Here is an 11,131-nt window from a genome sequence, read left to right as displayed (position 1 = left end):
ATTCATTCAGCAAACATTTGTGGATGTGTGTGTTCCAGAGGACGTGCTGGGTACCAGGAACTTATATGTTAAGACGCTCTGTCCAGTGAAAAAGAAAGGTATCAAAAAAAACAAAACAAAACAAAACAAAACCTGCCACCTTGTAAGATAAACGCCCCATTGTAAATGATATAGAGCTCCCAGAAAGAGTGAATCTGGAAAAGTATTTAAACTATGTGACATCCAAGCCAGGTCTTATGTGCTATAGGACATGTAGTCAAAGGCCTTGTGAAAATGCTGAAGTCTAAGAAATCACTGAGCTGTGTTTAGACAAAACCTCAACATGTGATGTACCATGTGAAAATAAAATATTTGTATCACAAATACACCGAGAACGGTGAGGACAAAGCGGAAATACATTGCAAAAATATTGCCACGGATTCTTCTTTAGGAAATTAGACGAATGAAGAGATTTTTCCTTTTAGAAAATTATCTGTTTGCACTTTGGACTTGCCTGCAGATGCACAGATGAGAGAAGGAACGTGAGCAGACGTGGTCCCTGGGAGAACCAGCCAGGTCACTGCAGGGTTGCTGACTCACTCACAGGGGCCCTTGTGGGGTATTTGCATGTATCACCTGGGCTGCAAACTTCCAGGCATCATTTGTACACCAAATGCACCAACTAAAGTGGTCTTTTTATGACTTTAGAATGCCCCAGACAAGCCATTTCTTTTGCATTTATAAACTGCTTTCCAAATAATTTTGCCTTTGAGGTATATGTCCTGAGATGTGAAAAGAATGTTAGATGTAGAATATTCAACTGAAGGGTGTTTTTTTTCAGTTAAATGCATACCTGCTTTCTACGTCGGCTAAAACTGAGATGTAACACACAGTGGAGTGCGTATGAGCGTTGAGGGAATGGTCCTGGTTTGCTTGTGGCCCGCAACTAATCTGAGATGCCAGCTCTGGCTTTCATTTGTATCACAAGAACATTGGCAGGCAAAATGATTCTGCAAGTCCTGAGCCAACCAGAGAGAAGTGATTCGGAGTGGCGGAGCTGTCATCCCGTGAGTGCGGAATCTGGATTTAAACGCACAGCTCGGTGGCTGTCACAGCGCCCACAACCGCACGTGTACCTGTGAGTGAGTTCACCGTGTCCAGGGAGCATGTGCTGCTGTGTGGACTGGCTGGCTCTGTTGCTTCATCAGGTGCACGTGGGGTCTGGGTGGGGGCCTCTTCCAAATGCCATCAGGACCACCTTGACGTTCTCTCCCTGAGCCCTGCACCCATCAGACTGCTTCTTTTTTGTATCAGTCACTAGATACAGGGTTTTCTTTTCAGTTTAATTTTCCAGCTTGTGTAATTGATAATAAATCCATTTTTCCCTGAACACTTCATGCAGATTTTCTATTTTTCCTATTACCTGACTTTTTTCAAAACCTTCAGCTGTTCTAGGGACCTATATGATAAGCACTCATTACAACAAGTGAGAGGAACTTGATTTCATAGCAAACATAATAAATAAATAAAAATAAGCAGAAGGTACAGCTCGGTGGTGGAGTGTGTGCTTAGCATGTGCAGGGTCCTGGGTTCAATCCCCAGTCCCTCCATCAAAACCAACAGATAGATCTAATTACCTCCCCCAAAAAAGTTTTGAAAAGCATTCTTGACTATTAACAATGTGAATATTTTTAGCATTCAGAAAGCGTGATTCTTGTTACAGAGATATGCTAACAAACTCCTATTCTGATGTTGCCTTTCTGAATGTAACAGTATTATCTTAAGAGTAAAGAAAAAATACGGGTTGCTTATTCTAATCTATCAAAAAATAACACTTGATATTCATGGTAAACACTGTTCACTTTTTCTCTTATGAACAAAAGAGACAATTCTTTGTATAACAGTTTGGCACTCATCATAAAGTCAGTCAAGTCTCTGAAAGTCGTATACAAACAAGAGATTTTTAAATCAAAAATGTTTATTGTAAAAAAAAGAACCTTGAAAATTGCTTTTTAAAAAAGAGACATTGATTTCACAAGTCTTTAGGTTGTACGTAGGCGGCAGCTCTAGACAACCTCTCACTGTCACACAAAACTCATTCAATCATAGAAAAATAAACATGAATTTACACTGACTCGTCAACCAACGCTGCTGTTCTTTAGAAAGGCACTTGGAAGGGGCTGTGTGAGTTGCATTTGTGGTCTGCATTTCACTTAGTTTAAGTACATGACAGTTTCTAAAAATCCTTTGTTGCACATAGTCCCATCTTTAGTTAATTGCAAAAAAAAAAAATAGAAATCATTAAAAAATCCATCAAAAAAAGGAAGACACGGAGTATGCACCAGGAATGTTCAAAGCTAGTCTTCCTCGTATCCCTCAAGGCACTGAATGTGTATTGGCGAAGAAAGGACAAAAAACACGTTTAATACATTCTCCTGTGTTTTTTGTAAAACTTGTTCTCCCTCTGTCTTAAAAAAAATACAGTTTAAAGCATCACGGGTGGGTAATCAAACCAGGCTTTCGTTCAAGGATGGTGACCAGACATCACACATGTGATAAAGTAAACTTGGAACACTCCGTAAGGCACCTGAGAGAGTGTCTGGTCGATTCTCTTCCCATAGGAAATCTGATCACAAACTCCATTTGAGGCAATACTTTCCGTTGAAATGATTTGGCAGCAGTGTAAATCTTTGCGTTCTTTCTTGAGAAGAAGATGTGATGTGCTTTTTGCTTCATCTTTGAAGACAAAGATCCTTGTCTTTTATCCCCTCGATCTAGCTATCAGGAAATAGATAGTAATTTTAAACTTCACATGGAAAGGATTAACTCTAAACACATGGATTCCGTGCTCGCGCAGCATGTGCGTGTGTGTACGTGTGTGTACGTGTGTGTGTGTGTACATATTGTTTGGTCGGTAAGCACAAGAGAAAATGCCTTTGGACTTTTACTTGTTGTTTGGAGGCGGAGTGAAGAAATGCCTTGTGTTCGAGTAAACACTGGCTGTGTCACTCAGTGTGCCACACAGCAGCCAGACTCCTCGTGCTTGTGCAGCAGGGACATTCTGGAGAAGGTTTTGGAGCAGTTTTTGCACTGGTATTTCTTGACGTCCGAGTGTGTCTGCAGGTGGGCCCTCAGATTTGACCTGTCTGCAAACGCCCTGCTGCAGTGAGGGCAGGAGAAGGGCTTCTCCCCTGGGGGCGGGGCGGGGGATGGAGAGAGAAAGACGGTCAGTGCTTTCAGAGGAAACAAGAAGCCAGGTCACATTTATGAGTAACAGCTACATTTTGCCAAAAGAATGAGAAACAGCAAAACTTGATTACATTTCCCCAGAGTGCATACTTATTTCAATGTCTGGCCCTTTAAGATAAATTTGCACTTTGCCTTAAAAACAGCAAATTTTAAAAAAAAGAGAGAGAGAATATTCTGCCTGCTGCCAGTCACGCAGAAATAATTCCTGCAGCTCTGGGGCTTCACTGGTAGAGCACTGGCAGGTGCAGCTGAGGGCAAGCTCCTCCCCAAGCTTCCCAGCATTTCTCCTTTCCCCTCCTGCCGTGTTATAAGCGAGGCTGGACAGATGCCTTGACACCCTGCAGGGTGATTTTGTGCTAGGAATAGAAAATTCAGCAGCAAAACCCAAACCAGACCGACCATCAGAAGCAAATTCAGCCTTGCCACCCAGCTCGCTGGGGGGTGACAGGTGTCCCCTTCATCTGCCTGTCTGCACCCTCAGTTCAGCTAGCCACGCGTGTATTGCTGATTTCAGGGAGCTGCTTCACAGAAGCCACATTCCTGGACTGCCTTCCTGACTTTCTAACTGATCTTTGAGACCAAACCCTCCGAGTCTACTTCCCAAAGCCTCAGTGCTGCTTGCGGCCTCTGGGGCAGAGGCTGTGAGCCAGCCCTTCGTGCCCCGACCACTTTCTGAGTCGGCAGGAAGAAGCTACAGATGGTCACCCATCATGGAAAGCACTGTGTCGCTGCTTCATGCAGACAGGACAGGCAGCCCCGAGCTTCCTCCTGTCGGACAGCAACGCCCCGTCCCCGTTTTCCTCTTACCAGTGTGCGTTCTAATGTGTCCTTGCAGCAGCCAGGGCCTGGAGAACGCCTTGCCACAGATCTTGCAGACACAAGGCAAGGTGTGGGTCCGAATGTGCATCTTGAGGGCGCCCAGGCTGACATACTCCTTGTCGCAGTATCTGCAGCTGAAGGACTTCCTGGCCTGGGCGCCGCAGTGCAGCTGCTTGTGCTTGCCCAGCCCCGAGAAGGTGGAGTAGGTTTTGTTGCATAAATTGCACTGAAACTTTTCAGCTTCAATGGCGTGAGGGTCTGAGAGCTTGGACTGTAGTCTTTCCTCTTCATCACTAATGGGGCTCTCCGAGCCGCTGTGGTCCTTGGACGAGGTGTCAGACGGAGGAGGGGGACTCACGCGCCCCAGGGATGAGGGGTATCCGGATAGAGGAGACAGGCCGCTGGGCGGCGGGCCGTGGAACGGGGCGGCGGCGGCCCACACGGTGATGGGGCTGTAGGCTCCCGAGCTGAGGATCTCCGGCTGCGGGATGACGGGCACGGAGTAGCTCTCGTAGAGGTACGGGGAAACGATCACTGCGGGGTGGGGTGGGGCGGGAGGAGAGCAAGGTGAAACAACGTGGAAGCACCCTAGGAGGCGACTGGGCAACACGCACAGGACTTGAGGACCGGGGGGGGGGCGCGCTCGTGGGGAGGACGCGCGCAGGGAGGGCATTCCCTTCCCTCCCCCAGTGCTGGCGGTCCTTGTGCTTAAGGCATGTCCGCGGAGGGTCCCAGGGGCCGGCCCGGCCCTGCGGTCAGCGAGCGCGGCCGGGCCCGCGCCTTCGCCGTCCCCGGCGAGGGGGAGCCTCCCACCCTTTTGAAAGATACGGAAAAGTTGCTTCCATTTTCTGCGTGGGCTGCTGGCAGGGCTTACGACCGTGAGCACAAAGATGTGCGTGAATCAAGCTGCTTTCTAAAGGAAGGGAGCCTTAGTACATGAAAAAAAAAGGCAACAATTCACCCTTTACGCATCGCCTCACTCATCCTCCACGTACTCATTATGCAAGTACGCACACGCTTCAGAAAATGACGTTGCAAGAGTAGAACGGAGTCGTCCTTGCCAGTTAGGAGTTTGAAAAGTTTTGAATTAAAACGGCCTAGATGATCAAAGGAACGCCCGCTCTTTCAGGTCGCCGTTTAGCGGCAGACAGCTCAGCCTCTCGCTCTTTTGGAACCGAAGCTGAGCTGCAGCGGACACCAGTATTTGTCTATTTACGGGCAGATAAAGGTCCCTGTTTACCTGTGTGTGTGTCCAGCTCGCCATAGTTGGGCTTCTTGGAGGCGTTGAAATGCTTCTTGACCAGGAAGGAGCGCGGCATCCTGCCGGCGGCGCGGGGCGCGGGGCGCGGGGCGCGGGGGCGCGGGGCGCGCGGTCCTACAGCATCGCGGCCCCGGCAGGTGCGCGCACGGCGCCGCCAGGTCGCGGGCTCCTCGCGGACTGAGCCCGCGGTGGTGGGGAGGCCTTTTTTTCCTCCCTTTTGCAAGAAGGGTCCAATCACAGCCGAGAGGTTCAGATTTCAGCTCCTCCCTCTGGGACAGCTGTGAACAGAGGAAGAATCTGTTGTCAGACTAAATTATTCTGGTTCAGAATGGGTAGTTCTCCGGATTTCAGTGGAGAGGAGGAAGAGTGCTTAAGCATTTTCAGGAGAGGCCGTTTTCCTTCTTGAGCTCGCCGGTCGTTCGCGCTCTCGGAGAGAGAGAGCTGGATCCGCCGGACCGGGCCTGGCTTCCAGATGTGGGCTCCGTGCGCGCTGGGGAGGAGAGGGGGTCCCCCGGATCCCGGCCAGCCCCTGGGGTTTGGAGAGATTTTGCTCGCACGGGGACGGGACAGTTCACTCCTGGCTTTTGGAAAAGGAAGGTAGCGGCCAAGACAAAGCCTAGTGAGTGAGGAGTGGTCCCCGCAGGGGGCTTCCCGGCGCCACACGCTGGGGACTCGCTCACGCCCAGAGGCCCGGCACAGCCGGGGGCGGCACTTCCTCTGGAAATGAAGCGGTCCTGTCACCATATTAGCCATGGTGCTTGAAAGAAACGCTTTGTAGCCCCTGAAAGACCCGCTTGTGGGGAGAACCGGGCCACTGCAGAGATGAGAAGGAAGGAGGGGTTGATGTCACCGGGAAGGCGGAGAGCTGGCCACAAAGGCATCTGATAAGGGCCTGTCTCTTCTCCCGCATCGCGATGTATTTTTATGGAGAAAAAGCGTGAAGGGGCCTTTAGAGGCAACGATGTCGGTATTTATCTGCTTTTATGCGGCGGTGTTGCTTCAGCATAAAGTTGTCAAAACTCACCTGGGTGTCTGTCTGGGGTTTTTAATGAAACGACGCTGCTTTGCGTACTGTGGTTCAAGTTCTGAGCTAGTCTAGTAACCAGCAAAAATACTTTGATTTCGTCTCTGGGGTATTAAATCTTAAAAGACACCAAGGGGGCTCATTTTAAAGATGAAGTTTCAACCGTATTTTCAAGCATCTCTGTCCCGTCCAGACTTTCCTCCCTCAACTTTGGCTTAAAGATTAAGGAAGGAACAAATTTGCAATCAGACCGCCCTGCCCTTGATTCTAACAGGTGCTGGGAGAAAAAAAAAGTGAAAAAATAACAGTGCGAAGTCAAGACTTGTAGGAGGGAAGTGCATGTCTGGCTGCACAGCTCCCTGATCTGGGGGTGCGGGAGTGGGGAGGAGTGAGCTGGGGAGGGCGGGCGCCAGGCTTCCTGGCTTATTTCAATGGTCCTATTTTTTTTTTTTTCACCTCCCCAAAGTCACTAATTTAAACGCCAGAGAAAGGAATTTAGATGCATCTCTATGTTAAAAGGAACAGAATTTGTAGGGTCATATGAATATGTGTGGGAATCCTCCCCAAACTATACCCTGGAGGGTACAACTCAGAGCAAGGTTTCCGCGCCTGGTGTCCCCAGGGCTCACGCAGATCCGCCCTGTTTACTGGAGCGGCAGCCTGCCTTGTCCCGCCCGACTGCTTCCTGCAGAAGGCACTTCTTGTTAGAGATGCGACCCACTTGAGAAAACGCAGGTGCCCGGGGCTCTCATTTCTCCCTTTTGCTCCCCACAGAGTCTGTTCACAGCAGTGAGGAGTGGAGGACATTCTGGTGTTTCTTTGATGGTAATTACAACACAAGATCACCTGCTAAAGTGTATTTGAACAGTTCATGTCTAACAGTCATTCACTACTCTTGGAAAAACCCTTGGATTTGGATTAAGGATGCATGTCCAGGGGAGCTCATCACACAGACAGGAGTCAGAGTCAGAACATGTTCCCATGCCTGCTGTCTGAGGGGACAGCGCTGGGGGTCCTGTCTGAGGTGTGTCATCATACAGGTCTCTAGAGGCCTGTGTGAGGTTTGCTCTGCTCCCAGGAGGGGCTCGGCTCATCCTGGTGACACCAGGATGCTGTTAGGGACAAGTGAAGGGCCTTCAGGTCCCCACCCACAGGCTAGCAGCAAGGGCCCTGCTCAGATGAGATGAAGGTTCTCGCCCCACAAGGCAGAGGGGCCATGTGGAGAAGCTGGCCTGGGTCGCTGACTCAAGATGCTCCTTCCTGGGGACAGAAACCTGAGCCAAGGCAGGATCTCAGCCTAAGTGTTTCATCTGGGCAAAGCAAACCCAAGTGGGTTTTGTCGTGGAAGATGCCAGTCCTGGGTTGATATAGTCAGGCTCGCTGGGCTGGTGAGGGCAGGCGCTGGTCCTGAGATGTCAGCCCTGGTGGAGGAGGGGTGCAGGTCTCTGGTTTCTGAAGAGGCTGACAAGGATGGTCTGTGGACAACTTGGTAAACGAAAGGTCTGTGACCTCGCAGGAGGGCCGGCCTTCCCCGCAGGTCCCTGTGCTGGCAGGATTTCTCCTGGCCCTGGTCTTTCCCATGAAAGACATATTCTCGCCTTGCCAAAGAGGGGACGGGTCAGATTCATGAGATTAGGGACTGCACCTCAGGCTTGTTTTCTCGGCACAGAGATTTGTGGACACAGAGGTATTGAGGATGCGAGAGGCCGGACGGATACTGACAGCCAAGTTAGGAAATAAAGCGTGTCCAGCCCCAGGAGAACCCAGGGCTTCACAGAGACAGGGAATCTGTCTTTTCTGCTTGTTTGTGGCTCCATCGCCCGGAGCAGGCGGGGGAGGGATGACCTCCCTGGAAAGATATGCAGTCGTGGAATGTGGTGGGTTTGACTGTGATGTCTGGAGAACATTATAGTGCAGAACTAATAATTTAACTATTTAGATAGTAACAAAGTGGTTCTTGGGTGTGGCTTTGAAGTTCGAATGACATGTGATGTCCTCGTGCTTTTGTGTGCATCTGTATTTGTATGCAGATGTGTGTGTGTGTGTGTGTGTATTTGTATATATATATATATATATATTTGTATTTGTAGTCCTAATTCATAATCCAGCTCTGCTTCAGATAAAGTCAACCAACCCCTAAAAGAGAAATGAATGTTTCCTTTAGTACCTGGGTTTCTCCACCTGTGGATCATGTTGAATACTCTTCCTCTATTTGTTTTAGGATGATCTGGGGACAAACGCTTCCCCGTATAAAAGGGGAACCGTCAGCGGGTGGAGGACTCTGCTCCTCTATTCTGAGTTGCATCACAGGGAGGGTCCCTTTCCTCTGGGGATGTGGCTGTAACTCACGTCCACCTCAATGCACACGAGTGTGTCCGCTCAGCGAGGTGAGTGTGAGCATGAGTGTGTGTGTGTGCGCGCAAAACCCCGGGGAAGGGTGCTGTCAGGTGTCCTGGTGCTGTGTGACAGAGCCTGGTCCTTCCCACGTGCTCCCAGGGCAGCACCGGCTGCGCCCCCAGCCGCAGGGCTGTGTCTGTCCAGCTCCAGTGCTGTCCATGTAGGAAGCGCCCCGTTTGGTGCGTTTTAGCACCAGACGGAAAACCCGGCTTAACATGGGAGCAGCTTCCAGTGAGATGCACTTCGCGTCCAGTCACTGTGCTCGAAATCTCGTTTCTAGTTACGTGGTTTCCGCGCCCCCTTTCCGTCTGGGTGGCTGCAGCACGGCCGCGCGTCCCTCGCGGTCAAGGACACCCAGCTCCTCGGCGTGCCGTCCGTGCCGGGGGAGCGCCGCGCTCCTGGAGCCGGGCGGAGGCGCGCGGCCGCGGGCTTCCCCGCCCCGGCGCGGCGCCGGCATGTGTGGTCGCGCAGAGACCCCTGCCGGCGCCGCCGGGAAGGCGCCCTGCTTCGCTTTCCGGCCTCCGTTCCCGCGGGCCCTTAGCGGGGCCCGCCCCCTCGTGGACAGCGGGCGACTCGACACACCCAGGGCGTCAGCCCGCCCTCGCTGGTTCCCGGCCCGAGTTCCGGCGGACGTTACCTAAATCCTGAATTTTACTTCGTTCCCGATTAACAGTGACTGCGGCGTGTTCGGAGAAGCCCAGGAGGCCCTTGCACTTCGGGGCTGTGTAGGTGGTGCGTAGCGGGGTGGCGGTCACCGTCTGCGCCGCGGTGCAGGAAGCCGGCGGAGGCGCCGGCCTCGGGTCGGCGCTTAGTGGGCACCTCCGTGACGCCCCCTGCCCCGCTGCTGCCCCACCGGGCAGAGGTTTCAAGGCCGGACAAAGCACCCGGGGCCTCGGAGGGGGAGACGGAGCGGGCGCGCCCGTCCCCCTCCAGGGCGAGGAGCGCGGGATGCCGCTCGGTCTGCTAGGCGGGGAGGGAGACGACGCAGGCAGGTTGCCGGAGGTGCCGTGTGAGCCCGGCGGCGCGGGGCTCTCCGCCCTGCTCGCTTAACCCCAGAGCAGCCGGCCCTGCGGGGGGGGGGGGGGCAGTGGAGACACAGGCCAGGCCGCCGGCTGCTAAGGGCCAGGGGAGGGCATTGGCCTCCGGGCCGCTTCGCTTCAAATCCGTTACAAGTTGATTTTCCGTCCTAGGACCGCAGAGCAGAGCACACCTGTTAGAAAAGTGCCTTCCTACGTCCTCCTCCCCGCCCCCCAGAAGGCTCACACGCGGGTTTGTAGCCTTGGTGCGGCCCCTCCCACTTCCCACAGTCTCGCTGCCTGTCTTCCTCCTTCCTAAGTCACCTGGGGTCGTGGCTGCCAGACTTCACACCCGACACCATCCCCCAGGTGCTAGGTGTGACTCTGGGGAGTCTCGTGGCCAGGAGCCCGAGTGCTCAGCGAAGCGGCTGCGTGGTCTCTGCTCTGCCCTGGCTGGTCACCAACTGCCATCCCGTAAGCACCACGTGCTTGTCAGACCAGAAGGGGCTGGAAGTTACTTCAGTCTTTAATGGGGTTTTGTGGGGGCGGTAAGCCCATTAGTCGGGACGCAGAGCTTACAAATGCACTGGAGACATTCGTTCCACTGCCTGAAAGTGTCTCTCTCTGCAGACATGTGTGCGTGTATGTGTGGTCTGCACGTGTGGGGTGTGTGCGTGCGCCTGTGCACACGCGTGGGCCGATTGGACCGCTCATTTACAAGAGGGGCCAAGGCCCTTCCTCGGGAAGGTTGGGGAACCTGCCCGCCAGATGTGACCCCGAACCAACCCTGAAACCGACCCTGGGTCCCCGTGGGAAGCGCTCCACCTGGCGGGTCTTGGACTCCGCATCCGAAGTGCTGTGAGAGTTGGGGAGAAGCCTGGAACAGGGACTCACGAGGAGCCCTCGGGTTTCAGAGGAAGACGGCGTGGCTGGGGCGGAGTGACAGAGGAAGTGTGAGCGCCTCCAGGTACCCCCGCCGACACACGGGCGTCCAGGCCTGGAGGGTCCAGGGCACTGGCCCTAGAGGCAGCCGCACCGACAGGTGCCCAGGAGACTGGTGGGTGCCCAGGGGAGGGGCTGCGGCCCGGAATGAGGGGCTGCTGGACTCCTGGGTGCCCAGCGAGCAAAAGGCGGGCCAGGGCGGAGTTGCTCCCCGCAGACACAGGGGTGCCCAGGGGCCCGGCAGCAGGGGTCGGAGAGGCCAGAGTGGCGGAGGAGAACACCGGGTTCCAAGGGGGAACCGAACCCTTGTCCCATGGACCCCATGATAGCCCTGTGGGACCTGGGATGACTTCCAGGAGCTCAGGGCCTGGGTCAGTGGGCAGAATGGGGTGTCCCCGACATGCTGAGCAGGGACAGGGAGTGGAGAGGGGGGCGGCAGTTTGC

The 11,131-nt window shown here is 53.3% G+C and overlaps 1 protein-coding gene across 1 annotated transcript; it reads right to left on the bottom strand.

The window, feature by feature from the left end:
- Nucleotides 1–1,939: 1,939 nt before the first annotated feature.
- SNAI2 (snail family transcriptional repressor 2) lies at nucleotides 1,940–5,477 on the bottom strand. The gene is made up of 3 exons (XM_006204716.4): nucleotides 5,288–5,477; nucleotides 4,036–4,581; nucleotides 1,940–3,170 (listed from the first exon to the last, which is right to left on the bottom strand). The coding sequence occupies exons 1-3, from the start codon at nucleotides 5,364–5,366 to the stop codon at nucleotides 2,989–2,991; spliced, it is 807 nt and encodes a 268-aa protein (XP_006204778.2). The 5' UTR covers nucleotides 5,367–5,477; the 3' UTR covers nucleotides 1,940–2,988.
- Between the last annotated feature and the right edge of the window lie 5,654 nt (nucleotides 5,478–11,131).

The sequence above is a fragment of the Vicugna pacos genome, chromosome 29 (genome assembly GCF_048564905.1).
Source record: "Vicugna pacos chromosome 29, VicPac4, whole genome shotgun sequence".
NCBI lineage: Eukaryota > Metazoa > Chordata > Mammalia > Artiodactyla > Camelidae > Vicugna > Vicugna pacos.
The sequence above is the reverse complement of the archived record's forward strand: the minus strand, read 5'-3'. Positions and strand labels throughout refer to the sequence as shown.